The following is a 27515-nucleotide window of genomic DNA, read 5'->3' as shown; positions in this document are numbered from 1 at the left end:
TCCACATGGAGCCTTTGTGTCCTCATTCTGTCTGGCCCGGCGCATGCTCAGTTCTTTCCTGTTCTAACTGCCAGACCATCCTGAGCTTCCCCCAACCCCCAACAAGACTTCTCTTTCATTCTATCATGATGTAGCCTTTTGAAGATGTTATGAGTTCTGTGACTCTTTTCCTGAATTCCATGTCCCAAGATAGATAACTTGTATCCTATGGCCCTTTCTGATGGTAGGGTTTGGTCAGAGCCATTATGCACCTTGACTTGACATGAAGATTCTGGGTCTAAGAAAGTTAGGGACAAAAGCTCTAAGGTCTCTGGTACTCCCTTTGTGGAGTGTTACATGCAGAGAAGACAGAGTGTCCAAAGATGCTTGCCCACACATGCCAAAGGGAGGACAAAGGGTTGTTCCAGAAAAACATTTCTAGGGAGTCCTAGGGGGAACGGGTGGCTCTTCTGTGGCTGTCTCAGGCCTACATGATTCTCTCTTCCCTGAGAAGCTGTGTCAGTCACCACTGGGAGGGATGCTGGACCATCGCTCATGCCATTGGCTCCTTTCACCATCACCACTCAAAAGAGCCGGTGTCAGCATCTATCAGAGTCAAATGTACCCGCTGTCTGCAAGGGCCAAAGCTCTCAGTCTCTTCCTTACCACACCTTACCTCCCTCTACCCACAGGAACGGATGACACAGGCTGATCTTTTCATAGGGACCTGTGTCCCTGAAGGGCTCAAGGAGAAGCTGGGCTTAGAGGAGGCTGGCTGATGGCCTTAAAAACAAGAAAAGATCTGTTGCTTTGGTGGAGAACGGTGTGGGAGAGATAAGAACTCAGAAGAACATGATGACTCCTTCCAACTCTGGCTTCCCTTGCTTTCGCTATGGTGAACACGGAGTTTGTTGGGCAGGCTAGAGCTGAAGGGGGTGACCCAGTGGAGAGCGTGAGGAGAGGTGGTGGTGGCTGATGGCGAGAACATGGATCCAAGCCCTTGGCGACATTGAAAACATGGAAGCCCTTCTCTTCCTGGTCCCCATGCTACCCTTCAGACAGCAGTGTTGGGTCGCACCCTCGGAGACCCTGTAATATCAACTCAACAATGCATGTTCTACAACTACGGCTACAGCTATCAGGACATCTACTACAGTGCATGCATTTAGTTCAGTCCCACAGATACATACAATCTAAGAACAGGCAAGGGAGGTGTGAAATGTTTTACTAGACAACAGGTGTTTTGGAGTTGTAACTGATAAAAAAAAATAGAAAAACGTAAAGTGTACAAAAAAAAAAAAGAGAGAGACATTTCTTGAGAGTTGGGTATGAGTTTGTTTCTTGAACTGTTTCATCTGAACAAGCAAAACATGCAAACCAGCTGGTACTAACAGGAAGCTGGACACTGAGAGAGGGTTAACAGGTGTGGACAAACCTTCCTGCTGAGCGTGCTCAGAAGAGTGTCTGAGAGGACGTGTGCAGGTCCTAGTGTAAGAGAGGCGGGAAAGTATGCCTCAGACACTCTCTCACCGCAGCCCCAACCAAGCAAGAGAAAAGACAACAGAGACGTGACCGCTCACACTCACCACCACCGTCAGGAACTTACGTCACTAGACTGGAATAAAGCTGGCAAGTATAAAGTACAGTAAGGGGTCCTGGCTGGGGCCGGAGGGTGGGTGATACCAGGGGAGGGCTGCTCGGCAAGCTCTAAGAGCCATACACGGACCCACCAATGAGGTCATCCCAGAATAAAAGTACCCTGAAAATTGGTACCATTTTTTTTCCTCAGGTTGGGGGCGGGGGGAGGAGGTGTCAAGTGTCCAACCAGATTTATGTTTGGATGGGACGTGATGGGGGTGGTGCCGCTGGAACTGGATGAGCACAATCAAAATAAACAAACTCTCGACTGAGCACGAGAAAAGATGATGTTTCAGACTACCAGGTGAACGTGAAAGGAAAGTGACCACTGATAGTGAAGTTATCTAGGAGTCGGCAGGGAGGTCCCCTGCTGGGCCTGTGCCCTGCTCACCTCAGGTTCTGGGGGAAGTAAGGAAAGGTAGGCAGGCCAGCCCAGAGGAACAGGCAGCAACTCAAGGCCTCCCGCTTGACTGCCTCAATACCACAGCCCTGACGGATACAAGTTGCCACCCCGAGAAAGATCCAAGCTGCCTCCCACCCCCATGGCCCTTAGTAGGTGCTTCCTAACATGAGGAGGAGGGAGGTCAAAACAAAGGGGTGGGGGGAGCGGGGGAATTAAACCGGTGGGGCTAAATAAAAGTGACCAAAAAAAAAAAAAAAAAAAAGAAGTTGCTCTCAGTAAGACGTCTAATCCCTAACCCAAGTCCAGGAAGCAGAGACACATTTCCTAGAGTCTGTAGTCATTGTCAGATACGGCATGGTGCCAGGCTCCGGGAAGGTGATCGATGGATTCTAAGGAGATTATAAGGATTCCTGATACAGAATGCTTGCTCGGGAGGCTGGGGCAGGGGCAGTCTTAGCTTTGGGGGATGACCTGGGAGTAAGGTGAGGCAAGGTTTGAGGAGCTGGTACAGGGAAATCTGGATCATCCAGTGCCTGGGAACCCTCTGGGACCTGGTGTAACACATACACTGATGTATGGCTTTCCTCAATTCACGACAGAGTATTTGTCAATGAAGGGCCAATCAAAGGTATATTAACTGGCCAACCTCTTCCAGGCTCAGAGTTTGTCATCTTCTAGAAAGAAAGTGACAGTCCCCCTACTGGCCAAAATATGTTAAAAGAAAAAGGCAGAGTTCCCTTCCCCAACCTGACAGCTTTGGTCCAAGTCCAAAGATGGGGCGCTGGGCTGGGCTTCCTGGTCTCCATAAACAGATCGGGCCATGTTCTCTCTATAGTGGGCACAGCCCAAGCCTACTTGGCAGAGCTGGGGGGGTTCCCCTTGGGTGGGTACCTCAAGCTGAGGATTTACTCCTTGTACTAACCCAGGCTGGGGTGGGCAGGGGTTTGGGGAGCGTCCTCCTGAATACGATTCACTAACAGTGCAGCGATGAGCATGGCTGACCTTGATGGCCTGTGGGAGATTTGGCTCCCGATGGAAATGGCTACAAATAAAACACCACTGATCCGGGAAACAAAATGTGTGGTTGGAGATGACCTTGAGGGTTAGGAGTTAGAGGGATGGGTGAGTGGGGTTCCTGCCTGGCTGGGGAGGGAGGAGGGACCTGTGCATGGGCAGAGTGGCAGAAGGGGGCACAGCCCGGGGAGACGGCTCTCAGACTCGCAAAGAATCCCATGCTGCCCTTTAAACTTGCCATGGAGTCAAGGGGATCGGGGTGGGGTGGGGAGAGAGGCAGGGTTAATTTCGGGTTAAAGTTTAGTTTCATAATCCAAGTTATCAAAAGAAAGAAACTGATCGGAGAAAACAAACAACACTCACAAATTTCAAGACTGTTCTTTTGATCTTTCTCCCCTCCCAGGCACAGGTAGGAATGAAGCTTTTTGGTTTTTTGTTTTGCTTTTTTTTTTTTTTTCATTCCCCCAAAGCATTCATAATAACCCCCAAAACCAGAAACATGAAGACATGATGCAACTGTGCACCTGTCCTAGGGCCTGGGAGTGGGGAACACCAAGGGACACTGGCCAGAGGGCAAGGTGGGACCTTTACAGACTAGAGTGGGTAGAAGTTGAGAGAGCCCAGCTCTCTGGGCTTCCCAGCCTGCCTGGCAATCACAAGTTCTCTGGCAAACTGCCCCTCAGTAGCCCCCACCTCAATTAATTCTCTCCCTGAACCACCCCCAAAACTCCAGTGGATATCTTGGGGGAGGGGATCCTTTGTAGCTTGGAGGCCAGTGCCAGTTTGCATGGAACGGATTTTCTCTGACATTTTCTAATGAGTCTCACTATACCAGTTTGGGTTTTTGGCATTTGCCCTCTGGGCCTTTAACGATCCATTTTCTGGAATCTTCCCCAGCACCCCACCCCGCCCCACTTTCTGCAGAGCCTAGTTCTGTTAAATTAGTGCTCCAGAGCCCTGCCTGAGGGGGCAGAGTGTTCGGGCAAGGGTGCCAACCTGGTACCAAGCTGCTCAGTGGAGGGAGGGGCAAGGTGGAGAGAGCCGCTGTCGGCAGGGGTGCCCAGTGCATGGCAGGGAGCCCTTGGCACTTGTGACATACCCCGGTTCTGGCTGGACCTTATAATATTGCTGGGAAAGTGGTCCCTGGCCACTGGAGGGCTCCAGATCTTTTAAAAGGCCAAAAGTCATGGGAAAGGAAGTTCTAATCTCTTTGGTGGGCTACCTGACTCAAAAGAGAGTCTGGGGTTACAGGGATTTAGACCACAGCATGGCTCATTCCTTTGCTTCCCTCAAGGATTGGTTCATCTCTGTCCTCAAGTTGAGTCAGAGTAAAAGACCCACCTGCCAGGCTGGGCAGGAGAGGGAGCCTACTTTTACCTCTTTGGCCTGGTCAGAGATCCAAAAAAGGGAACCTTCTAAACCTGCCAGAGCCATTGGACATCAGTGACCAGAATTTCTAGAAGCTGGGCTTAGAAATAGGATGGTCCAAAGCCAAAGAGAAAGGTAGGGTTTCTTTGATCATAGGAGCACAATTCTGCCTTGGGTTTGCAGTCCCCAAACTGTGACAGAGTCCTGCAGGAACTTCCCTGGGTGGTTGGGCCTTGGTGGTGTCTCCCTGTCCCCGCCCCCTCCCCTGGGCCGTGGGGAGAGGAGTGCTGGACAGACGCAGCCACACAGACTGGCAGGGCTTTTACCGTCCCCTGCATATGAGGCATGCCCGGGAGCCGCCTGCCCCGCACACCTTCCTACCTGATCCTCGAGCCGCTGCCACAGCTGCCGCCGCCACTGGTCCATAAGCCGCTGCTGGGAAGCCTGGAGAAAGAGAGGGGTGGAATCAGAGGAGCCACTGAGGATCCCAGCTCACACAACAGACAGCTGGGGCGGGGGTGCTTCACAGACAGCTTTGGGGGCTACAGATCAGTGGCTCTCAGGCTTCTGGAAGGCACAGGATCTTTAGACGTCTGACTTCTCCCCAGAAGTACATTCTAGGAAGCACATCACAAAAACTCAACTATGAGGACGACCTCTGTCTTTGGAGACTTGAGTTGAGGACTCTGTTGACCCTGCACTGACACTTGACGATGCCCAGGCCTGACCTTCTACTCTGTACAGGGACCCTGTGATGGGGTCAGCAGGAGCTCCAAGATAGGAAGCACTTAGGGCTGGCTTCTTCATAGAAGAGATATCATGGTCTAGAGATGAAATTCTCCAAGATCTGGTCATCTGAACTCTAGATTGGTCAAAACTTCCTGTCAGCAGTGCCATGGCCTGTGACCTGAGGGCGAAGCATGTGGGTGTTTCCAGGAGAGTATACACAGGATGCCAGACATCAGAGGGCTGAGGGGCTCTACCTGGGGTGAGCCCTGTGCTTCTGTGTGATCCCATTCTGTGTTTCAGTCTACCCAGAGTTATAATGATATTACTCTGTGGTGCTAGGATGGAACCCAGGGCTGTGATGTGTCAGGTACCTAGGTACTGGGTAGTACCAGGATGCGACCACGGACTATCCCAGCCTATCCTATGGCAATGACAGGGAACTTTGATGAGACTCCAGTGCATGAGGCCACAGTCAGAGGAAGCCAGCTTGGAGGGCTCCCCGGTGAGGGTGAGTGCTGTCTAGCAAAGATAGGCCGGGCAAGAATAAAGCTGAGGCAGAGCAGAGAGCTGCATACGAAAGAAAAGGTAGGCTGAGTCTTTCCTCTCTGCTAGTGGCTTCTCTGACCACTAGCTTGACACACAAAGCCACACACTGGACAATATACAGACATACTTCCAAATACACGAAGACAAATATCTCCTGCCACCAGGGGGACATTTGCAGCCTGACCCCAAGACCCACTTCCGGGAGCTACTTTGTTTTTTAAGATGATTCACCAGAAGCCCCTGCAAACCTGACAAACAGCCCTCAAAAGAGCTGCTTGACTTCAGCCACAGAGCCTGTCTGGCAAGGCACGTCTACAGGACAGGGGATCAAGACATGCACCGGAAGAGCAGGGAGCAGAGGAGCCAAGAAAGGAGGAGCATCCTCCACACAGAGCGAACTAGAAGCCCACTAAACTCTAAGACTATGGTCCGAGCTACGTGGTTCTACGGAGGGCAAGACGTTCAAAGGCAAAGAGCTACTCTAAAAAGGTCAAGCTAAGCTACTGAAAATGCCAACAAAAGAGACATACTTGCATTTAAATATGGTAATAGGGCTGTTGAAGGGGAAAAAGAAAGATCCAGGTGAAATAATTGTACACGGTTCTCCCAGGCTGGGAATGAGTCTCCCAGTGCCCATGAAGACCTCGCTGCTCCCTTCCCAGAGGGAGCCCGGGATGGGACCCCACCTAGTCCTCTCCCCAGCTCTTCCATGCAGGCTCTAGATTTCTGAAGATGGTGTTGGTGGAAAGTGCTGAAGGAAAATAAGGAAGAAGTCAGGTTATTTCTCTTTGTCCCAACCTCTGTCCACCCAGCCTCCTGCTGCAGGCCCAGAGCGGGGCTTAAGGGATGCTCGCCATGAAGAAGCAGCAGGGGAGAGGAAGGTTATTCTTTTGTGCTTTCTTTTCCCAGACATAACATAGGAGTTTCCTTGGGAGCATAAGAAGATGCTGGTTGGAGGAAGGGGATATAGTCGGTAAGATTTTTTTTAAAGGTCTATTTTCTAGAGTTAAGCAGTATGGACAAGAAGTCTGAGAGAAAGAGGAGAATAAAAAAAATGTCCAAAAAAATAAATCCATTATTCTGTACCTCAGATAAAGACTCCTGCTGGAGATGGAATATTCTTCCAGGAGAGAAATTTCCTCAGGCACTGAGGTGAACTAAGAGGCAGGGGTTCTCAGAGGTGGCTACAGAGGGAAGCTGTCAGTTCTTCCTTCTGAGGCACCAGTCCGAGACACACTTCCACTACCCACCCGAGGCCTGAACCAAACTCATCCCTGTTGCTCTATACCAGCCCCCTCCTGCTCTGGCAGGCTGTCCATCTTCAGAGGTCACCCTTCGCTCCAACAGCTCCCTGACAGGACCTGCTGGATGGACCTGTGAGGCATGCCACCCAGTAGAAAGAATGTGCTGGTTCGTGACCAGCTTATACTTAATGGGGGTAAGTGTTGTGTTTGCGGTGGCTATACATGTTTGCATGGCGGAGTATGTCTTGGGGGAGATTATGTACGGTAGAGGTAGGTATGCGTTGGGGTGTTGAGAGTTCTAGAAACCAAAGGACTGTCATATTGGCTACAGTGATTGAGGCACACTGCCATAGGTGTCTGAGTGGCCCAGCCATTCACCCACTGTGACAGTAGGCTAGCTGCTTAACCCTCTGTGCACAAGGGCTAGCTATTCTGGTACAGGGTCCACAAAAACAAAGTGCTTAGTGTCTGAGAGTGAGCCAGTGTAATGGGAGGACTGGCAGATCTTTTTCCAGCTATCAGCTTGGTGGTGTGCAAGGCAGAGCTCTTTCTAGACAGGGCCTGTTCCGCTTCCTCAATAGAGGTCACGGTGCCATGGCCACAAGGACATCGGGACATACCTGAGTTCCTTACAGGTAGCAGTGATCTGTAACCCTTCACTATGTCTTTTCTTTCTTGTTGCCGTTTTAAAGCTAAATTTCCACCGCTCAAAGTAACAGCACGCACTCTGTTTATCTCTAATAATGGTAACTGCCCAAGCGGATATGGTCTGTTAGCAATGGATCCAGAACAAAGGGGAGAGATGTTTTGCTGATCAAATCCCAGGGGGGCTAGGAGCCACAGGTTGGCAATCTGTGAACAGGAAAAATACCACATCCCTCCTGCCTGGGAACTTTCCAGTCACAGAGAAGATGCCTGCAGACATTAGAAGCAGGCTAATGGAGGGGCTCTGGGTGAGAAAAGGCTCTATCGTGTAGCGTTGTTCTTGGTGGATGGGATCAGAGCCAGAGTCATTCTTCAGCTCATTTGGCCTCCAGCCCTGGCTGACCCCTGTCTTGCTTTCTGTGAGGCTTGGGCAGGGTATATTATCCTTCTCAGTTGCAAGACAGGCTGGCTGACAAGATGACCTTTACAGTCCCTTAGCTGCAGGCCCCGCATGAGTCTGTCTATCCATGAGGATGACAATCCCAAGTCCCCTGGGGTTGATGTCAACAAAACTTTGGGGTTAATGATATGTCTAAGGGAAAAAACATCACTACAGGACTGACAGCGACGGACGCACTTTGATAGACTTGTGGAGTCATGACCCCTCACTGCAAGTTATAAGTCAACAGTGTTTTAATTTTTGTTTTGTTTTGTTTTGGTTTTTGAGACAACTTTTCTCTGTGTAGCCTTGGTTGTACTAGAACGTGTTCTGTAGACCATGCTGGCCTTGAACTCAAGAGATCTGCCTTCCTCTGCCTCCCGAATGCTGGAATTAAAGGTGTGCACAACCACTCATGCTTTTTGCTTTTTTGTAATTATGACACTGCATCTATTTTTTCCTGCTTCTGCAGCACTTACTAGTTTCCGTATTACCTAACTACAGCCATTTTTAAATATGCATATCTTATTTTTCTTGCTGGGTGACACTCTCTTCTAGGACAGTTACATGGCCCACTTAGCCTCCGGCTCAGAGACTTCCCAAACTCTAGCTGCGGATGGCCAGGATGGGAGGCTACCGTGTGAGTGAGAGGGGCTGGGAGCTGCTCGTCTGGGTCAAGTGTAGCTAAGGACAGCACTGTCTGGGAGGCTAATAGCCTGACTCCCCTGATCCTCCACAGCCCCAGGGCAGAAACTCAGGTGCTCCCAAGAGCAAGGTAAGCACAGTGGAAGGTGCAGTCTATGATACTCAGGACTGCCTAGCTTTGCAATACATGTTGATTTTCAACCCTGGGTTGAGAACCAGACGGCATCACCTGGTTTATAGTATTTACACACGCTGACGTCCCTGGGGGTCATGACGGGCTCAGTCTTCAGTACAGCCAAGCACTGGGGCCTTGGAAAGCTTCTCGGGGTAATGGCAAAGTTGAGGACCTTTGGTGATAAAAGGGTCAGTCGCTGGTTGGCAAAATGGCTCCATAGAACAAGCATTGCTGAGCAAGCTTGACTAACTTCAGTTTGTGCCTCCAATGCTCCGTAAGATTGGCCAGCTAGTCTGCAGGAGGCCAGAATGAGCTCTTCCCTCAACACAGTGAAAAGCAAAGAACTGACCCCTGAAAGTGGTCTACTGACTGCCTGTGTGTGCATACATGTTCAAATAACAAGCCAACAACATACTTTAAAAAAATGTCAAGTCACCTTCTACTCAGTCGCCCCTTCTACCTCACAGGAGCAAGGAGCCTCCTGAGACTACGGTAGGGAATCAAATCTTGTGATCGATCCCATTCACAACAGTGGGTTCTGATCTTGCCCCGGGGAGCTTTGCAATCACAGGTTGCCCCGGCCACACCTTCATCAACAGAATCAAACCTTCTGGTGGTTTCTAACACACAATGCAGACAGACAAGCCATGAGCTAGAAGAAGCTATGTGTGTGTGTGGGGGTCTTTGCTTTTGGTAAACACTGAAAAGGATGCTGCTTCCTGTCTGATTGGGAGGTCAAAGGTCTTTTCTGGCTCCTTTCCCTATATTCGTTTGGAAGAGATGTTGGCTCGAGGGCAGCGTGTATGTGCACGGGTGCATGTGTGTGCACACCTCTCCCACTTCCAGCACATGCACTGTTGGAGTTCCAGTTGGGTTCATATTTATTTCTGTGACCTGGGATGCGTTATGGATCCCCCAGAAAAGAAAGAGAATTTTGAGGCCTTTTCTAGTTCCAGGATGATTTGGGGGAATCTTTCTTCGAGTCCCACACAGTTTCTGCTAAGTCTGCCTGATCAAGTGCTCTCCTGCTCTACACAGCCGCTCTTTCCCTGTAAGCAGTTTCTATGGCTGGTTCAAACTGTCTTGGCTAATCTAATGTTGCCTCTCTGAATCCAAACACTGGAAAATAAGCCACCAAAAGAAGAAACTGTTACCCAGAATGTAGGAAACATGTCCAACATGAGTTTGGAAACACTGCCATCTGCCACTCTGGCTGGCCCAGGCCTGCCTGGGGTGGCGGGCTCAGCATTTTTACAGAAAAATTCATAGCTCTGACTTTTTCTGGGTGAGGCTGGAAAAAGCTGGGCGGCACATAATTGTAGCTAGAGGAACCAGGGGTTCACCTCAGAACAGAGGCTCCAAAGAGAAGGCGAAACTAATCACCAAAGGGGCACATTTCCAGGATCAAACAGAAGTGGTCTGCTTTGACGGAAGCTGATGCGCGTTCATTTCAAAAGGAACAGAATAAGCCCTGAGCTCCTGGCATTCAAAACAGGAACCTGACTTAAGACACTGTTTAAGAAGTGAGATGAGCCTTTCCGGGAGCACCGACAGCTGTGCAGATGTCCTAGACAGGTGAGGGGGCCAGGAGCTGCTGCTGCTTACGGCAGAGGGATGCTGAAGAGAACATGGGCTAGGAATGCCTCACTGCTGGGTCTTGGCTACGCCAAAGAAAATTCATAATTTAGAACCCGATAGCTGTCCATGGGCAAGAAGCAGAGAGGCCAAACTGGGAAACTGAGGCTGTCTGTAGGCAACAGTAAGGGGTGGACAGTTTGGGCTTGCTCTCTTCAGGGTGTTAGCACCTAAATATGGAAGGCGGACACAGAACATGCTTCTGTCCCACCTTGGCTAAGTGCTAACGTAATTGCTGATTTAATATGTTAACTCTTTAGATGTCTGGGTGGGAATAAAGGCATCATGATGTATCTGTGAAGTATCAGGAGGTTTGAGTAATACTTTCCTTCCTTTACAGCTAGTACAGCTAGTACTAGCTAGGCAAACCCTCTACTACTTAGGCACACCTCTAGCCCTTATTTTGAGGTAGGGTCTCAATAAGTTGCTCAGGTTAGTCTTGAACTTGTGATTCTTTCTTATGCCTCTCAAGTAGCTGGGATTATAGAGCTGTGCCATCAGGACACCAAGACACCACACTGGCAGCCACAGCAGAGACTAACGCTCACTGACCCTGCCCTATGACTGTAGTTTCTGATGGAAAAATAGGGTTCTATTTCCGGGATGGGGTCACACAACTAGACTACAAACAAACAGATTCCCTAGGACAAAAACAAATGGCAAATGGTAAGCTAAGCCTCAGGACACTGGGGGGTCCCTTGTACCCCTGAACCTTCCGACTGCACCACTGAGCTCAGGGAGAGAGCTGCTTGGAGATGGAGGGAGATGGCTCAGTCTCAGGGACAGACGTAGAGCGTGTGGCTGGTCCATCTTATCCTCCTCTCAGACGACAGAGCAGCAGGAGGGAAGGGAACAAGTGAATTCCCATGGCAGTGACCCTTGACCTAGGCCCAAACATCTCTCCTCTTCCACCTAGCTGAGCTGAACAAACTTCTGAGTTTTTACTTCCTGTCTCCCAGATTTTTCAAACCCAGAATGGACAAGAAAGCCGAAATCATGTTTTCTCCCAACCTGAACCATTTGTATTTGATATGCTTGGTCCCAGCTTCCTCCTATAGGGTTAAACAGACCCTCCTCAGCAGGGTTCCCATTGACACTAGCCCTACAGCAGCCACCTCTGCAGACCAGGATAGCAAGTGATGGACACCCAGAACTTCCTGATCTCTGGGAGCTCCGGCTCTGACCTTGGTCCCCTCACCAGTTCCGTAAATGGATATCTGGAGCTCCAGTCCCATCCCCTACAGCAGGAAGGCTGTCCATCCTGGAGTCTCTAGACAGGATGCCCAGCTCTGCTCAGAGGAGAGTCCAGAGGTCGTGGGACTCTCATCAAGGGTCCAAGGTAGCAACTTACCAACTAGCACATAAACACAATATTTAAAAATCCCAACAGCTAGCAGAGGGGCACCTCAGTTCACAGGCTAGAAGGAAGAAGAGCTTTCTCTCTGCCTTCCTATTCCTTAGCTATGAAAGCCCCGGCCTTGGCAACAAGCCATGTTAATGACAGTAGTGGTGTCTACTTTCTCTAGGTCAAAGAATTTCCTTGTATCTTTCTCCCACCGGACAAGAAAGCTATGTCTGTTTCTTTAACAGATGAAGGTGCTGAAGCTGAGAGAGGGAAAGCAAACAGGCACAAGGCTAGTTAAAGGAGGGAGACAGCTCAGTTGGTAAATTCTTGCATTGCCAGTACAAAGACCGACATTAAACAAAGAAAAGGACCAGGCAGCCATGATGATGCCTCTTTGTGATCCCAGAACTGGGAAGGTGGAGACAGGAGGATCGTGGGGTTTGTGTGGACAGCTAGCCTAGCTTATTTGGCAAGCTCCAGGAAAATGAGAGACCCTGTTTCAATAAACCAGGTGGACAGTGCTCCTGGAATGCTACCCACAGTAAACACAATACACACACACGCACGCACGCACGCACGAACGTACACCCCTCATGTTCTCACTTAATGCCCCTCTCTACTTCCTCTACTAGTGCCTATTCTGTGGAGCTGCCGGGAAGAGTCAGGGAGACGGCGGTGTGAAGTGCTTTCCACAAGTGGACTACAAACTTCTATTCCTATTTTTTATTATTATTGCCCAAGGTAATGGTAACAGAGCTGCGAAATCCCTTTGGTGCTTCCTATTCTAAAATCCCATTAATTTACGTGATTTGGCATTCAAAGGGCTTTCATGGGTAACATGCATAATTTACTGGTGAGCAAAGAGCTGTTTTCTCTCAAGTGTAAGTTTGAACTGAAGTAGGGCCATGTGACAGCAAGACAAAAAGAGAAAGGCTCGGGGAGGGCCTGGCCAGGGTGGCTCCATCAGAGGTGTAAACATGGGTCGCGGAGGCTTAGACCTGAATGGAATCACCAGGATCAACTCAACCTTTTCCCATCATCCTCTGCCCTGAGACGCCACCCTACCGATATTTCTTGCCAACAATTTCCAGGTTCTTGGCAGGGTAGGGTAGGGTGGGAGACGTATAGCTTGGTAGGGCCCAGGATCCTTTCTGACTCCTCCTATCAAGTGGAATCTTGTTTGTCCCTCTGTATCCGGCCAGGGGGACTTGCTCCTCATTTGTCACTGTGTCCCCTGCACTGAGCTCAGTGAAGGTTGACAGGATAACTGTCTTTAACTCTGTGCAGACTGCAAAATAACGGGTGGGTGAGGCATGGATAGGGTAAGGGGAGGGGTTGATGCTTTTTCCGGCTTCTACCTTTGCCTGAAAACAAGAACGTTCAAAGATGGGACTGTGGGGGTAGAGGGCAGGATGGGGAAGAGTGGAGAACCCTGAGCAGCTATCACAAAGAAATAAAGTGATAGGCGGGCTGCCTCTGCCTTAGGAACTGAATGTGCATGGAGGAGGCCTCAGATGTTCTCCTATGGCAAAACGGGACCAGCATCCTTGTATCCCAAAGTATCTGCACTGACATCAGACTGGCAGAGGGTGTTTTCTTTCCTAGCATCTACTCAGATGGGGACCACAGAAACCAGTGGAGGCAGGAATGGGAAGGAAGGAGCAGAGTCCTGTGCTTTTTTGACTCTGCATCCCTGGACCCTAAAACTTAAATACCTTTTCATTATCAACTGGGGAAACTTATCTTCTTTTACATGTTATTTATGTGTGTGTGTGTACATGACACATATGTGCCAGGTATCCATGGAGGCCACAAGAAGGCATCAGATGTCATGGTGCTGGGGTTACAGGCAGCTGTGAGCCACCACGTGGGTGCTGGGAACAGAACTCAGGTCCTTTGCAAGAGCAGCAAGTGTTAACTCCTGAGCTCTGTCTCCAGTCCCCTACCTCAAAGCCTGGTACTCATATAAAGTGGGAGGAGAGCACCTACAACATAAAGTTGTCCTCTGACCTCTACACACTCTGTGGCAGGCATGCTCCACCCACATCATGACATGTATATGTCATCATGTACAGACATGTACATACATACTAAATAAACATATCATCTTAAAATAAAAAGAGAGTCCAAAGAGTTTGATAGTCCCATGCCCCACCCACACAAAGGGAAGATACAAGAAAACAGGTATCTGGGGACCAGGAAGTAGTCCTCGCTGCCACAGTGAATCTACAGGTGCCTTGGCCTCAGACTTCCCAGCATCTACTCTGTAGGAAATACATTTCTGCTTCTGGTTAGCTCCAGGCTATGGTTTTGTTACTGTAACAGGAACAGACCAAGCCTGCCCTTCACAACAGCTCCCCAGAACCAATGGCTCCTCACTGCTCCTGTGTATGTCACTATAGCCTCATGGCTTATACTTGGAATACCCTCGCTGGTCACATACAGGATGCTTCTGTAGGCTCTGCGCTCACTGCCCAGTGTCTCTGTGTTCCGAGACTCTCTGGGGCAGGTGCCAATGGTTATACCATGCCTTTTTCCAGCAACGAGAGAGAGAGAAAGAGAAAGAGAGAGAGAGAGAGAGAGAGAGAGAGAGAGAGAGAGAGAGAGAGTGTGTGTGTGTGTGTGTGTGTGTGTGTGTGTGTGTGTGTGTGTCAAGGAGCTCTCTCAGCAGTGGATCCAGACTAAGCCAGACCCAGTGAAAAAAGGTTCTTTGTGGCTTGGATGGAGGGAGTAGTGGGGTAAGTCTTGGTCTCCCACATGTCCTTGGCCAATCCGGAAGGCATGAAATACTGGATCATCAGGCCCCGGGTGACAGTCTACCCCGAGTTTCACACTCTGAATAATTCTTATTGTTGTAATTTTGTTTTCTACACTACAGACTTTCTCTTGATTTTACTGATAAAAATAAAAACTGAAGGCCGAGGAAAGGTGACAAGGTTCCCCCTGGTGAGACTCCAAGGGGACTTTAAGGCTGGTGGTGCAGGTATCTAAGAGGGTGTGGGAGAGCTGTGGGCAGCCGGGGGTTAGAGATGGAGGCCGTGGGTAGCAGTTCTCAGCTCACAGGGCAGCAGGCACACACTTGCAGCCTCCTTCACTAATGCCCTGCCTGTCCTCACAGACCCCTCAGCAACCCGTGAGGCAAGGAGACCACTGTTTCTATTCAGGAGGTACTTGATAGGTATGGATACTGAGGCCTAGTGTCTAGGCAAGCTACTTCACAAGAACTCCATCTCCCAGCTTTCTTCAAAGCCAGTGTGTGGTATGGGGTGTGTGCCTGGGTGTGTGTGTGTGTGTGTGTGTGTGCACGCGTGTGTGACTATGCACATGCGTGTGTTATGTGTGTGTTTGGTGCGACCATGGGGAGCTGAGCGTTCACTTAGTTGTATCCTCTCATTTATGCAGAGCAGCTTCAAGAGGCACAGAAAGCTGATCGCAAGTGAAACCCGCAATTCCTGTCAATTCAGATTGCTCCAATTCATTTCTGCAAATGTTTATTAAGTGCCTATTAGGCAGTGTGCTCTGCTTTCATCTGGGAATAGAGTCAACTCTTGATTTTCCATGCCAGCGAGGATCGCTCGCTCGGTGATACTGCACACCCACAAGTCCCCACAAACCTCCCTCCAGTGCTGGCTGGATTTGGGGTGTGTTGCTGACTTTCAAAGCGACAGATCTGCTTCCTGACTAAGCCTGCCTTTAATATTCAAATGAGAGGATAAATCCCAAGTACACACAGGGCCAGGTGGCCGGCAGGCTGGCCTCTGGGAGCTGGCTTGTAATTTAAAAGCTCCTCTGCAAAGAGCTAATCTCTAGAGAAGAGTTGGGGAGGGGGAGGGCAGAGATTCCAGGGTTGAGATGGGACAGGTGCACAAGGCTCTTCCTAGGCCACACCCTGCTTATAGCCTTGGCCTCACCCAGGTGCATGAATCCTCAGCTCCATCAATCAACCTGAGAGGCTAACCTCTCACCCAGACATTTCAGTCAGAGGCCTGCCTCTACTCACTGAGCAAGGAGCCAGGTAGAGCCAGAGAGATCATCACACAGGTACCACAAAGGTCCCCAGTGTGGTTATTTCTGGGATGGGATAAGGTGAGGGTGAGGAAAAGAACTCTTACAGACAGAAGCAGGACAAAGGTGACAGGAGATTAGGTTGATACTGAAGGGCAGAGCTGTCTGATTTCTGGGTTCTGAGATTCCAACAGGACAGCCCTGGAATGGCCTCTCTTGGCCCAAGGCTCTGAGGACTTGTTCAGAGAGTAGGGAACACACTCCTGAATCCAGTGTAGGGCTCAGTCCTGAGTGCATGCCCTAGGTTTCTTTTCCTGAACAGGGACATCCTTGAGAGTCTCTGTCACTCTGGTGGGCCTGAGAAAGGAGGAGACAGAAAGGTCCCCAGGCTAGCCCTCACAGCAGTCCAGTTCCACTCTAGATAGAACAGGTGTTTGGAGAGTATATTATCTGCTTTTCTGGAAACTTTGCAAAAGTACTATTCTCTGGGCAGAACTGGCAGTTGGCATAAGTCACAGCCCTGTGCCCATAGCCAGGGCTCTTCCCCAAGCCTGTCCACTTGAGAAATACTATTTCCTGGATACTCGAGCTGTGTGTTCTGCCTCTCTAGAGTGTGGCCGGCCACCAAACTGTCTTTGTTCAAAGACTCGATATCTTGAACCAAGGTTACCTAGCAGCAGCTCTGCTGACCAAAGGTTGTTTGAGGTCCTCTCCAGATGAACAGGGCCTCTCTGAGCTAGCGTGCCTCACCTCAGACCACCTCCTAATGAGCACTGTTCAGCCATCACCAGAGACTGTCATAGACAGTAACCAGGAACAAAGAACTGCTAGGGAGTGGTTTAGTGCTGTGAGTCCCAACGGATACCTAAGCTTCGGGTGTTCCAAGACTGGCACCCTAGAAAGCCACTCTCCATTTGTCACAGTGGCATCACGGATCTGACCTCCATTGCTAAAGAGACAGAGAACAAATGGGCAACTTCTAGCCTCAGCTGCTGGAGAAGGGTCTCCCCAGCCTGGGACCTACCTTCCTTCATACACAGAATAGCTCAGGAGGGAGGCATAGAGGCTGGGTTACAAGACGCTGGCCTGGCTCTCCTGGCTGCCTAGAACACTCTGCCAATAAGGTAGTCAATGGGACTCTTAGCAGTTGGTGCCATATTAACCTTATTGTCCTTAGTAGTGTTGGAAGATCCCAAAGAGCCAAAGGAAGAGGAATGTAGCTGAGGAGGTAAAATTGAGAGGCTGGGGTGCAGACAGCAGGGGACGTCCTTCTGCGCTCACTCTAGATGTTTCTGTACTACCCTTCAGCTCTGCCCATCCTAATTCCATGGAAGGCCGCCTCTACCATCCTCCCCTGTAAACCTGCCTCCAACTCTGCTCTGCTTTGGGGCCCAGACTCATTCTGAAACCTGATTCACACACGTCCCACCTGCTCCAATTCACCTCTGCCAGCTCCTCACGCAAAGCCCTGAGGCCTGCCCTGGGGACTTCCTGCTTCCCCCGGGGAATGCGATGCCGTCCTGATCACTGATCAGCAGATCCAGGAAGCACCATCCTGAGACCCGAAGATGGGAAGACCACTCTAGAAAACTTGCTTCATTGGCCACTTTGATGCTCACGAGTTCCTTCTATAGCATTTACAGACTTGCACAGAATAGTCACAGACACATAGGCATGCATGCGTGTGTGGGCACACACACCATTCCTCCATTCTAACTCAATCAAAAAGTCGCCTTCATTTTTCAGAGTCCAAGGTCACCTGGCTCAGAAGTGGCCCTAGAACGAGAGACCCTTCAGATTCCCATCACATTTCCTGCCCTTTGACCTGCACTGCTTCTGGGGGTTTGGAAATCAAATGGATGAACGAGCACGTGCACAACTGTGCAGACCCGCACCTTAGGCAGATGTGAAATGTTCAGGGTTCTGATTTCCTGTAGGAGGGAGTGGCGGCAGAGGGAGGGGCAGGGTGCTTTCCCACAGATGCTGTATGCAGATGTTCTGTCTCTGCTCAAGGACAGATCACATCCAGCGAAAGCACAGGGCACTCTGCCAGAGTGCTGAGAGAGCTGGGGCCAGGCAGCAGCCAGGGGGAAGTTGGCATGCTTCTACGAAATGCACTTGGCTGTCCCGGGTGCTGGCTATCTGGTGCATTCACCTCCCCTGGAGCGAGAACAGGACACTCTCAGGTTAAGAGACAGCAGCACACAGCATGGCTGTGGTAAACAATTTATTTTTCTACCTCAGTTGCTTGCAGGGGGAAACATAAAATGCCATTAGGGAGCAGTGTAGATGAACTATTTACAGCACCACTCATGAGGAAGCTCGTAGGAAAAAAAATAAAATAAAAGGAACCGGTTACATCAGTTATCTTTAACCAGAGGAGCCAAACTGCAGACCTCCTGCCGCACTGGCCACTCAGTGGATACGAAGGATGCTGATATTCAGACATACAGATCCGCTCACACCGGGCGAGTCAAGGAGAGCATGGGTCACTCACTGTCTGAAAACTCTAGCTTTTGTGGATGCAACTGAACTACTGTTACCAACTCGAGAGAGCAGGGACATTTCAGAGAGGGAATCGGACAGGGTCTTCATGACACGATCCTTCTGGGGAGGGGTGGCTCTCAGGGAGCTGGCCCTGAAATGTAGCCTTGATTTGGATGGGCCCAGGTGTCCTGCCCCTTCCCACCCTGCCAGTGCCAGGGGGTAGGGTAGGCACACAAGGCAGGGATGTGAAACTGGAGGAGAGTCCAGTGGGGATCAGTGTCCATCGGTGAAGCACACGGCAGAGTCAGGGTGACTCGGCTATTCCTTCTCTGTGACAATAGCCACCAGGAGACCAGCCCCAAAGGACAATGGCAACCAGACAGTGTTTACACTGCTGCCCCTTCAGATTCCATTTTCTACACCGTTTTGTAGAGGGATGTGAGTATTCACATTGCCGCTATGCATCATGGGACACAGGCGCTCCCTCTAGATCAGATAGCTGTAACCCCTCTGGGCCACCAGCACTTAAAAGCTCACCCTGCAAGCCTGACTTGATCATTATTCTAAAGAAGCAGCATCTTCCTGGATTCCTCTGAGGAGTCCCTATGAAGTTTGTGAGCATTTCCTTACATTCTGGGGAGCTGGTGGGTGGCATGGGGTGGAAATGGTCACAGCGCCTTCGGGAAGCAAAGTGGGAGGGGATGGGAGCATGAACATTTTCCGAAGCAAAACAAAGCAAAACAACAAGGTCTCTTCCAGAATTTGAAACAGGAAAAATCATTTTCATTCATTCCATCAGCCAGATAGGACAGATTTCTGTGGGCCCTGCCAGCAATCGGGTGGCTCTGGCAGGAGTACGTACTCTCTAGAAATGACGGCAACCCCCACTTGGGATGCCTCTCTTAGGAGCTTGCTGATAACAATTGCATCCCCCAACATCAAAATCAGCAAATAACTGAAAAGTGAAATAAGACTAGAAACTGTTGACAGAGTAAACAGAAGGAAGGAGCCCAGAAGGCTCTTGGGCAAAGAAGTGGGCAGAGGGATGATATGACCGCCATTCCAGACTCAACACTGATAAGAACACAAGGCCAGGGAAGACCCTTGACCATGAGAGGCAGGAGCCATGTGCAAAGTGGTCACACCCCAGCCTTCCTAGAAAAGAGCCCCGATCCCAATACTGACAAAAGGCATCCAGCTTCTTTCTTACCACACCTTATTTGTTCTCAAAGAATCCTGCAGGTGGCTTCAGGGTTAAACCTGTTTAACACAGCTGTGTTGTCCAGGGAGATCTACTGGGACTACTTACCACATGGGTGGGGTGAGACCTGAACCCTACACAGCTGGGATGGATGCAAAGGTCAAGACAGGTGCAAAGAACACTTTGGAAGGCATCAGGTTTCTTTGTGCTGAGAAGGACCCAGGTTCTATCCTGCTAGTGAGTGAAGGGTCTGGGTGGTTTGAGGACCTAGATGGGCCCTGCATGCCTCTGTGATGGACTCAGAAGGACTAGGAGGGGCGTGGGCCCCACACATAACCTCAGAGGAGTTAGAAATGGGAAGCAGGCATAAGGCCATTGAGACCACAAAGAGAAAGCATCAGGACAACTTGGTAGTGATGAGAGCTGTGAAATGTCAGAAGGTTCCAGGATCCAGCCCCAGGGCATGGGAGCTTGTTCACTGAACCACCCAGGAGGTGAGGAGAAGGCAGTGGACTGGGCTGCCCTGATCTCAGAGGATCACCATGCAGCCCTACTGCCTCCTTAGCCACACCCACCTCCAACATCCCTTACAGCAGGAGACAAGAGACTAATGTCAGAATATTCTAAAGCTTCCTGCCCTAGAAGTCCACCAAGTCTTAAGTCTTTGATGATGTCATGTTTGATTCTAAAGAGACTGAGCATGCCCTCAACTCATGACTAAAGGGACACAGGAGTCAACTTAGGCTTTGTGTCTAGAAGCAGCAGTGGCTTGGTAGGGTGTTGAGACAAGCAGATGAAGGGCAACTCCCGGGGGGGCACGGTCAGGAGTGGGGTGAACTGTGACCTCAACCTGACTCCTGACATACGGGGATGAAGGCTGAGTGGCTCAGGCCTTCTTAACCCGCAGGCAGGCACCTCATTCTGGTTGTGTCTATCTGACCATGAGGTAAAAGAACCCAAGAGGTTTCAAAGTGTGACAACAATGGATGGGAAACAGACATTGGTGGCTGAGAATGGACTGCTCACCCTGTGGGTCTGTCTGTCTTCAAGGCTGATTTTGCCTCGTTTAACCCTAGTGATTGGCCACAGTTGAGTTGGTCATGATGAAGAGGAACAGCATCTCTAGGCATAGATACTGTACCTACTCCCTATTGAAGCTCTGACTTCCCAGGCGGAACCAGGCACCTGGGAACACCACCTCAGCTTGCCCAGCCTCAGCTTGGTCACACTGGCATGCCTGTCTGCCTTGGGTAGATCCAAGGAGGTGAGCCATGGAATCAGAACACTCCCAGGTGCTCCCTGGGTTGGCTCAGATGAGACAGGGGCCTTAGCAGGGGATGTACCTCATTATCTCTAAACTACTTCTCCAATTCTGCATGCACACACCTCTGCAGTACCACATGCCTTCTTTAAATCTCTTGAACAGGACTGAGCAACAGAACCCTTAGTGGGATAGAAAACCCTACATTCTACTCTGAGACCAGCCATCACCCTCATGTGGGTGCTGAGCCACTGGAATGTGGCCAGTGTGAATGTAGAACTCGGTTTTTTTCCCTTTCTCCGAAATTTTAATTACTACAGATCTAAGTTTTAGTGACCAATGTTACCCAGTTGACAGGTAGACACTGACTAATGGCGAGGTATTAGAAGCTGGGACTCAAGACTGCTTGGACTCTTTTTTCTTCTCTGTGCCTTCTGATCTGTACCTGTCTGTAATAGGGATAACCCAGGAACAGTTCTAGCCTGAACTCTGGTCCCCTGCACACACCCTTCTACCTTGAACTTCTGAAGCTCTAACTCCCTTCTGCCTCTGACCCCATAGTCAGAGAGAGGTACTCACCCTCTTTCAAAGGTCCTACCCAACATCCAATCACAAATAAGAGAAGTGAGGCCCAGAAGCAGGTGACTCGCCACAGCCACTTGTCCAACTGGTACCAGAGATAGGATGAGTGCCTAAGTTTCCAGTGATGGCCAGAATCAGAGGATATATAGCCTTACATATCTTCTGTTCCCATCTCAAAATCTGAACTGAGGCCAGTTAGACTTTTCCTCCAACCTCCTGCACCTCAGGCTTAGAAAGCCTCCCTCAGGCCAGCTTTCTGTGCTTTCTGCTCATCACGTCTCTTGGGCCTCCAAGTAAAGATGCGAAAACTGCCAGGAGTAACCCCAAGTCCAGTTACCCAGCGTGGTCCCTACTCCCTCACCTCCTACAGAGAACCATGGAGCACAAACTTCCTTACACCTGGCCTCTGACTGTGAGGCAGTAGGCAGCCTAATATATTTTCATTTGTACTGCCTTACCTCACAACACCCCTAAAGCATCCCTTCCTGCAGCATCCTTCCCAGTTTCCCCAGACCACGCCCACCTGCTCCCTCAGCTGAAGCACCAGGGCATGTGTGGGCAATGCCATGCTCTGCTGTCTGTGTGGAGTACAGTGAGAATCTGCACATCTCATTCAGGGTGTAAAGCACAAGTCTGACTCCTGCAGCACCTCATAAACATACGGCAGGAAAGCCTGATGTCAGGGCATTCAGGCCAGGTTAGAGAGAGGAAGAAGGGAAGACAGGCTGGGAGGCATTAGATAGGTAGATGTGGACAGCAGCAGGCAGCAGGGATGGTGGTGTGACAAGCCCTGGGCCAAGAGTTTAGTCCCTTAGGAGAAGACCGAGAATAGTCTTGGGGGAGAGGAGGCGAACAGAGGGGTCTTTCCATCCCTTCTCTCCTCCCTTTTTGCCACCAGCATCAAAGAAACAGTCTAGTCCACTGGATATCCCCAACTATACCCTTACACTGGACCAGAGGGAACGTAGCACACACAGGTATGCAAATTATGTTCTCTTTTGGAGCATCTGTCTGCTCCTCTCCCCTTCTCAGATACAGTCTGCCTCCCAAATTTCCAAAACTCCAGGGTCTAAGCCACTTACCTGGGAACTGGTAGCCATAGCTAGGAGCAAATCCGGGATAGCCTCTGCCATAGGTTGCCACAAAGTTGGGGTAGCCTTGAACACAGAGAGAAAGAAAAAGCTGTCAGTGGCCTTAGATCTGGGGTGATATTCCAGGGAAGCTAGCAATGACCATCAGCTGTGGTTAGTCTCACAGAAGAGTGTCTCTGGGGAGGGTCTCTATCCAGGCCCTGGATCACCCCTCGTGCCTGGCTAGGGATGTGACCATTAGTATGTTTATAATTAACCCCTATTTGGGCAGCCAGACCGCCCAAAGCCCAGGTACCAAAGCCCAAGAACCTGTAGAGTAAATGCCACATGGAAGATGGATCACAGTGCCTGCATCTGGTTCTGACATTTGGAGAGCTTACCCTGAATGTACTTTACCTTAAAGATGTTGACAGTAGGAGATTAAAGTCCTTGTACTGCCTTCCTCCAAGGCAGTGGGCAGGAGCCAGAGAACACCATATAGGGCAGAGCTACTCTGGGATTGGCTGTTTAGGAGCTACACAGAGGGCTGCCTGTTGGCTAAGCAAGCCACAGCTGGGGGAGGCAGGGGTCGTCTCAGCACAGACACTGTATAGAAGTGTGTCTTTAAAAGACCCGGAGGGACTGTGTGAAACCAGGTACCATGAAGCCTCAGCTGAACTCTGAAGCCCAGGTATAGAATTTTCGTGGAGAATTTATGATGAGTGGTGACCTAGGGTGACTCTAAACTGAGGGGTGCTGAGAGCTCTCTGTTGAGTCCTGGAGGGCACAGGCCTGCTCCAATCTATGAAGCAATTTCCCATTTAAGAGGTCACCTCAATACTGTCCCCCTCAGTCTTCATGCCCCTGTCTTGATTCTGACTACAGTGAAGGTGAGTGTAACCTTCTTGTATTTGAACGTCCTTGGTGACATCAGCTCCTCAGCTACCTCCTGTCCCTGTCCCCAGAGAGACCCACTTTGCCTCCTTCTACTCAGGGTGGGTTAGCTCAGTACAGTCATAACCCACACATGTCACCAGTCCCTGTCTCCAGAGACTTGCTCTGCCCCCGTCCACCAGTGTGAGCTAGCTCAGTACCATTCTACTCCACAGATGTCACCACAATCTCCTACCAGCATACTGGGTAGCCCTCTGCGTTGGCCTCTGAGGTGGCTGTCTGCTGGGTGTCAGGCCAGCTAGCATTTGAATGAACTCTGTCCCTGCCTGGGAGGCAGGCCAATGCAAACTTTCACAGTGACCTGCATCTAGAGCCAATGGGCAGAGGATGGGCAGGTGGCTCAGCATTTACTCTGGCATTAGCAGGACAATCCAGCAGCCAGAGGTGCCAAGTGGCCCTCTGACCAGGCCATTCCTGGGCTGTCCCCTTGGCTGGGAGCTGGGGCTCTGATGGCTCAGCTCCCTAAGCTCCTGTCTGCTTTCCAGGTTCCATCCCTCAGCCTTCTTGTTAACTCTGGGCACCATTGCTCCTGACAATAACCTTTGCCACTCCAGAAGCCAGAGGAATTTCTTCTGTTTCCACCAAACAGCAGGTGGAAAGCCACTTGAGCGGTGGACTCAGGACAGGCTCTAGGCTTTCCAGAGAAGAGGGAGCAGTGGCCTCTCTTCACACGCTTCTGCTCTCCTGACACATTACGAGCACAAGCTCTGGGGATTGATTACTGAACCCCATAGGTTCTCACAAGTCATACCACACGCATTCTGACCCTGCAAGCCAGGGCTGGGGATGGAGGCATTTAACTCTTTCCATTGCCAGCCAGTCAGTGTTTGTACCTCAGAGGCCCAAAGATAGGTGTTGCATGGATGGCTTCTGACTGAGAACTGTGGGTCACCACTGGAGCCAGTTCACTCATGGTCTCCGGAAATCAGGAGACCTGGACTCTAGTCCTGGCCTTGGGGATGACTATGACCTGGATGCTTGAGTCTCCTCCAAATCCTAACCACCAACCAGATGTACTGTATTAGAGGTGGGGCTTTCCTGAGGTGATTAGCTCACAAGAGTACAGCTCTCATAAATGGGATTAATGCTCATGGTGGTTTGAATGAAAATGGCCCCCATGGACTCAGGGAATGGCGCTATAGGGAGGTGGGGCCTTGTTGGAGTTGGTGTGGTGAGGTTGGAGGAAATGTGTCACTGTGGGTGGGCTTTGTGATTCCAGAAGTTCAAGCCAGGTCCAGTGTCACTCTCTCTTCTTGCGGCCTGAGTATCTACATGTAAAACTTGAAGCTACTTCTTCAGCACCATCTCTGCCTGCACACAGCCATGCTTCCTGCCCTGCTGATAATGGACTAGACCCTGAACTGTAAGCAAGCCCCAGTTAAATGTTTTACTTGATAAGAGCTGCCATGGTCAAGGTGTCTCTTTAGAGCAATAAACCCCGAACTAAAACCATGTTCTTTGAAGGAAGGTTCAAGAGAGACCACTATTATCCCACTATGTCAGGACAGAGTACTGTCGTGACATTGATTATAGGAGTCACCATTTACAATCGATCATCCTACCAGTGCCTTCATTTTGGATTCCCTAGCATTCATGACTGAGAAAGTGATGTTGATTCAAAAGCTGAGCAAGCTCAGGGATTCTGTCATACAACTCTGACCTGAGACAGAGGGTTCCTCTTTCTCTTAGAGGCTGAGTCTTATCACAAGTAGATGGTCTTACTGGGGTGGTGGTGGGGCACCGATGTACCTAAATGGTTGGCTCTTGCCATAGCTGGAGTCTTCCCGCAAGTGCAGTCCCACTGAATTCACTGGCTAACAGTGCTATCTCTACTTCGTCTAGGCCTGCTACCGGCTCTGCCCTGATGAAATAGATCCTCCTCCTGATGCCTCACTGGCAGAGGCTACGGGCAAGACAGAGTGACTTAGCAGTTTTCTACCCACTGGTCCCAGGAAGGAGTGTAGGAGGCCACTGAACTCTTAATGACTTCCTAATGGGGGAAAGGGAGAGGGAGAGTAGAATAGTGGTTAGACCTCAGAGCCCTGCATTGAATACATGCAGGAGGGGGTGTTTTCTGGAATTTATTTCCTGGCAGGGCAGCCCAGTTTTTCCTCTAAATTAATCATCCCCTATCAAACCAGATCTTTCAGAGCTAGATTTCTTATAGCGCTGTTTCAACAATATTGATAAATGGATTATAGGTAAACGGTCAAATCACTACTGCCTAGGTGTTTTCGTGATGAAAAATGACTCCTTTGCCTCTAACTTCAGAGCAGGGTCCTAAATTTGAAGTGTTAATTTGACAGCAAGAGTCAGAGTCCATGCATCACTGTCCCTAGACGTAGGTGAGGGACAGCGAAATGGCCAGTCCCTCCCTGTACTCAAGCCATCTGTATGACCCGATTGCATGCATTCTCCCCCACCCAGCTCTTAAAACCTTCAACACGAAAGGAGAAACAGACAGTCAAGTGCACACCAACTTTGGGCCTCACCCTGCTATTGTAGGCCAATCTCATCATCGCCCACGGAATGAAGATGAGAATTCCACACCTGCCGCGCTGGGGGATCCCATCTCCATACCCCCAATGCTGAACAGTCTCTCAGCCAGGAAGATGAAATTATAAATTTATAATACAACATTACTTCAATTTTCCTCTTCATTTGCGACTGTGCAGCCCAGCTCTGCTCCAGTGGCTCAGGGCCCAGGCCGCACGGGGGAAACTGGCTGGCTGCATATCAATAACACATTACAGTAGACCCATGCGAACGCTCCATCAAGCCACATTACAGCAGGATGACCCAGCCACCACTTCCATTAGCAGCTGGGCCCCTCCCACACTGGCCACTGAACAATTTATTTGCTCCAGTACTCTGGATGCCTGATCAATCCCACAGTAATTATCTCTTGTCACTAAAGGGAAAAAAAAAAATCAAGCCTTCTGCCTGGCTGAGCACCTTCCTCGCACATAGCCTTTCCATTGTGACTGCCCAAGTCAGAAAGGGACAATAGAACTTGGGTGTGCTGTCAAGTTCTTTCTGTCTCCCTCTCCTGGGGATGCTCACAGGCCTCTCAGAACTATAGCTTTAGATCTTTGTTCCTAACAGAGAGAAGTTTGCATCCTACATGGGTCATGGCTCCTCTGGGCTCTTACTCAACCACCCAGTTTCCTGAAAAAAGCTCTTCCCAGACCCTTGACTTTAATGGAACAAGAGAGAAGGGCCAGTTGTCCAGCGACCACTGTCTACTACATGTGTAGTACCATGATAGGGTTAGGGTTTGGGTATGACACCATGACAGTTCCATGAGGTCAAGCAAAGTGCCAAGATCCCCTCATGGGCAAGGCTGTGAAAGCCAGTCTACAAAGACACACAGCCCAAGAATTCTCCTAATTTCTGTTAAGGGCTCCTCCATACCCATGCAAATTTAACCTTAAGAAAAACTATCTGAACAGAAAACTTCAATCCCGTAGCGGGCAAGAGTCACATCACAAATGCTCAATGGCTGGTGTGCACATGAAGCTGGCAGGCATGACACTGGCCAGCAGACCAATGAGTCTCACCCTCTCAGAAGACTCTATAGATCCATGGCTCCAGAGGGGCAAGAAACGGCTGGGCTCTGAGCTGCTTATGGCTACCAAGAGACAGGGGCACAAATGGTAGTCTTCCTTACAATGGACTCAAACTGTTATTTTTGGAGGAAAGATAAATTCCAGTAGAGACTATGGATAACTCTCAGGAGCTAAGCTGTGGGTTCTAGCCATCTCCTGATCTGGAGTGAATGTCAGCAGATCATGGCTCCCTGGGCCTTTTCGACAATAATTAATTAATTGATTGATTGATTGATTGCCTTCAATCTAGAAGGCATTAATGTTGGGGAGCACAGGATCAAGGATTTGTAAAAATCTCTTGCAACAAGGGAAGATAAGAAAGTTTTGGCTAATGGCTAGCTGGGCTAGCGGCTTCTCTCTTCTCCCCAGACTGTCAAGGGACGTCTTTCTGCAAGGCCTCAACACTACACACACTCTCTCTACCACGTGTTTAATAAATAGCATGTGCCCAACCAGGCCAAGAGCATTAAAGGCGGTGGGATTATGAGGCTGCAAGGCAGAAAAGGCCAAGAGGAATCAAACACTTCAATGGCCATGTGTTT

At 50.0% G+C, this 27515-nt stretch overlaps 1 protein-coding gene across 3 annotated transcripts in view; it reads right to left on the bottom strand.

Moving 5' to 3' along the window:
* Msi2 (musashi RNA binding protein 2) overlaps positions 1 to 27515 on the bottom strand; it is a 365211-nt gene that overhangs the window by 19126 nt on the left and 318570 nt on the right. For all 3 annotated transcript variants that reach the window (XM_032912094.1, XM_032912093.1, XM_032912095.1), the window contains exons 10-11: positions 22424 to 22498; positions 4784 to 4846 (exon numbers count right to left, since the gene is read on the bottom strand). In XM_032912094.1, the coding sequence (XP_032767985.1) occupies positions 4784 to 4846; positions 22424 to 22498 (138 nt within the window). The remainder of the gene's footprint in view (positions 1 to 4783; positions 4847 to 22423; positions 22499 to 27515) is intronic.

Source organism: Rattus rattus, chromosome 9 (genome assembly GCF_011064425.1).
Source record: "Rattus rattus isolate New Zealand chromosome 9, Rrattus_CSIRO_v1, whole genome shotgun sequence".
Lineage (NCBI taxonomy): Eukaryota > Metazoa > Chordata > Mammalia > Rodentia > Muridae > Rattus > Rattus rattus.
Note: the sequence above shows the minus strand (reverse complement) of the source record. Positions and strands in the feature narration are given on the sequence as shown.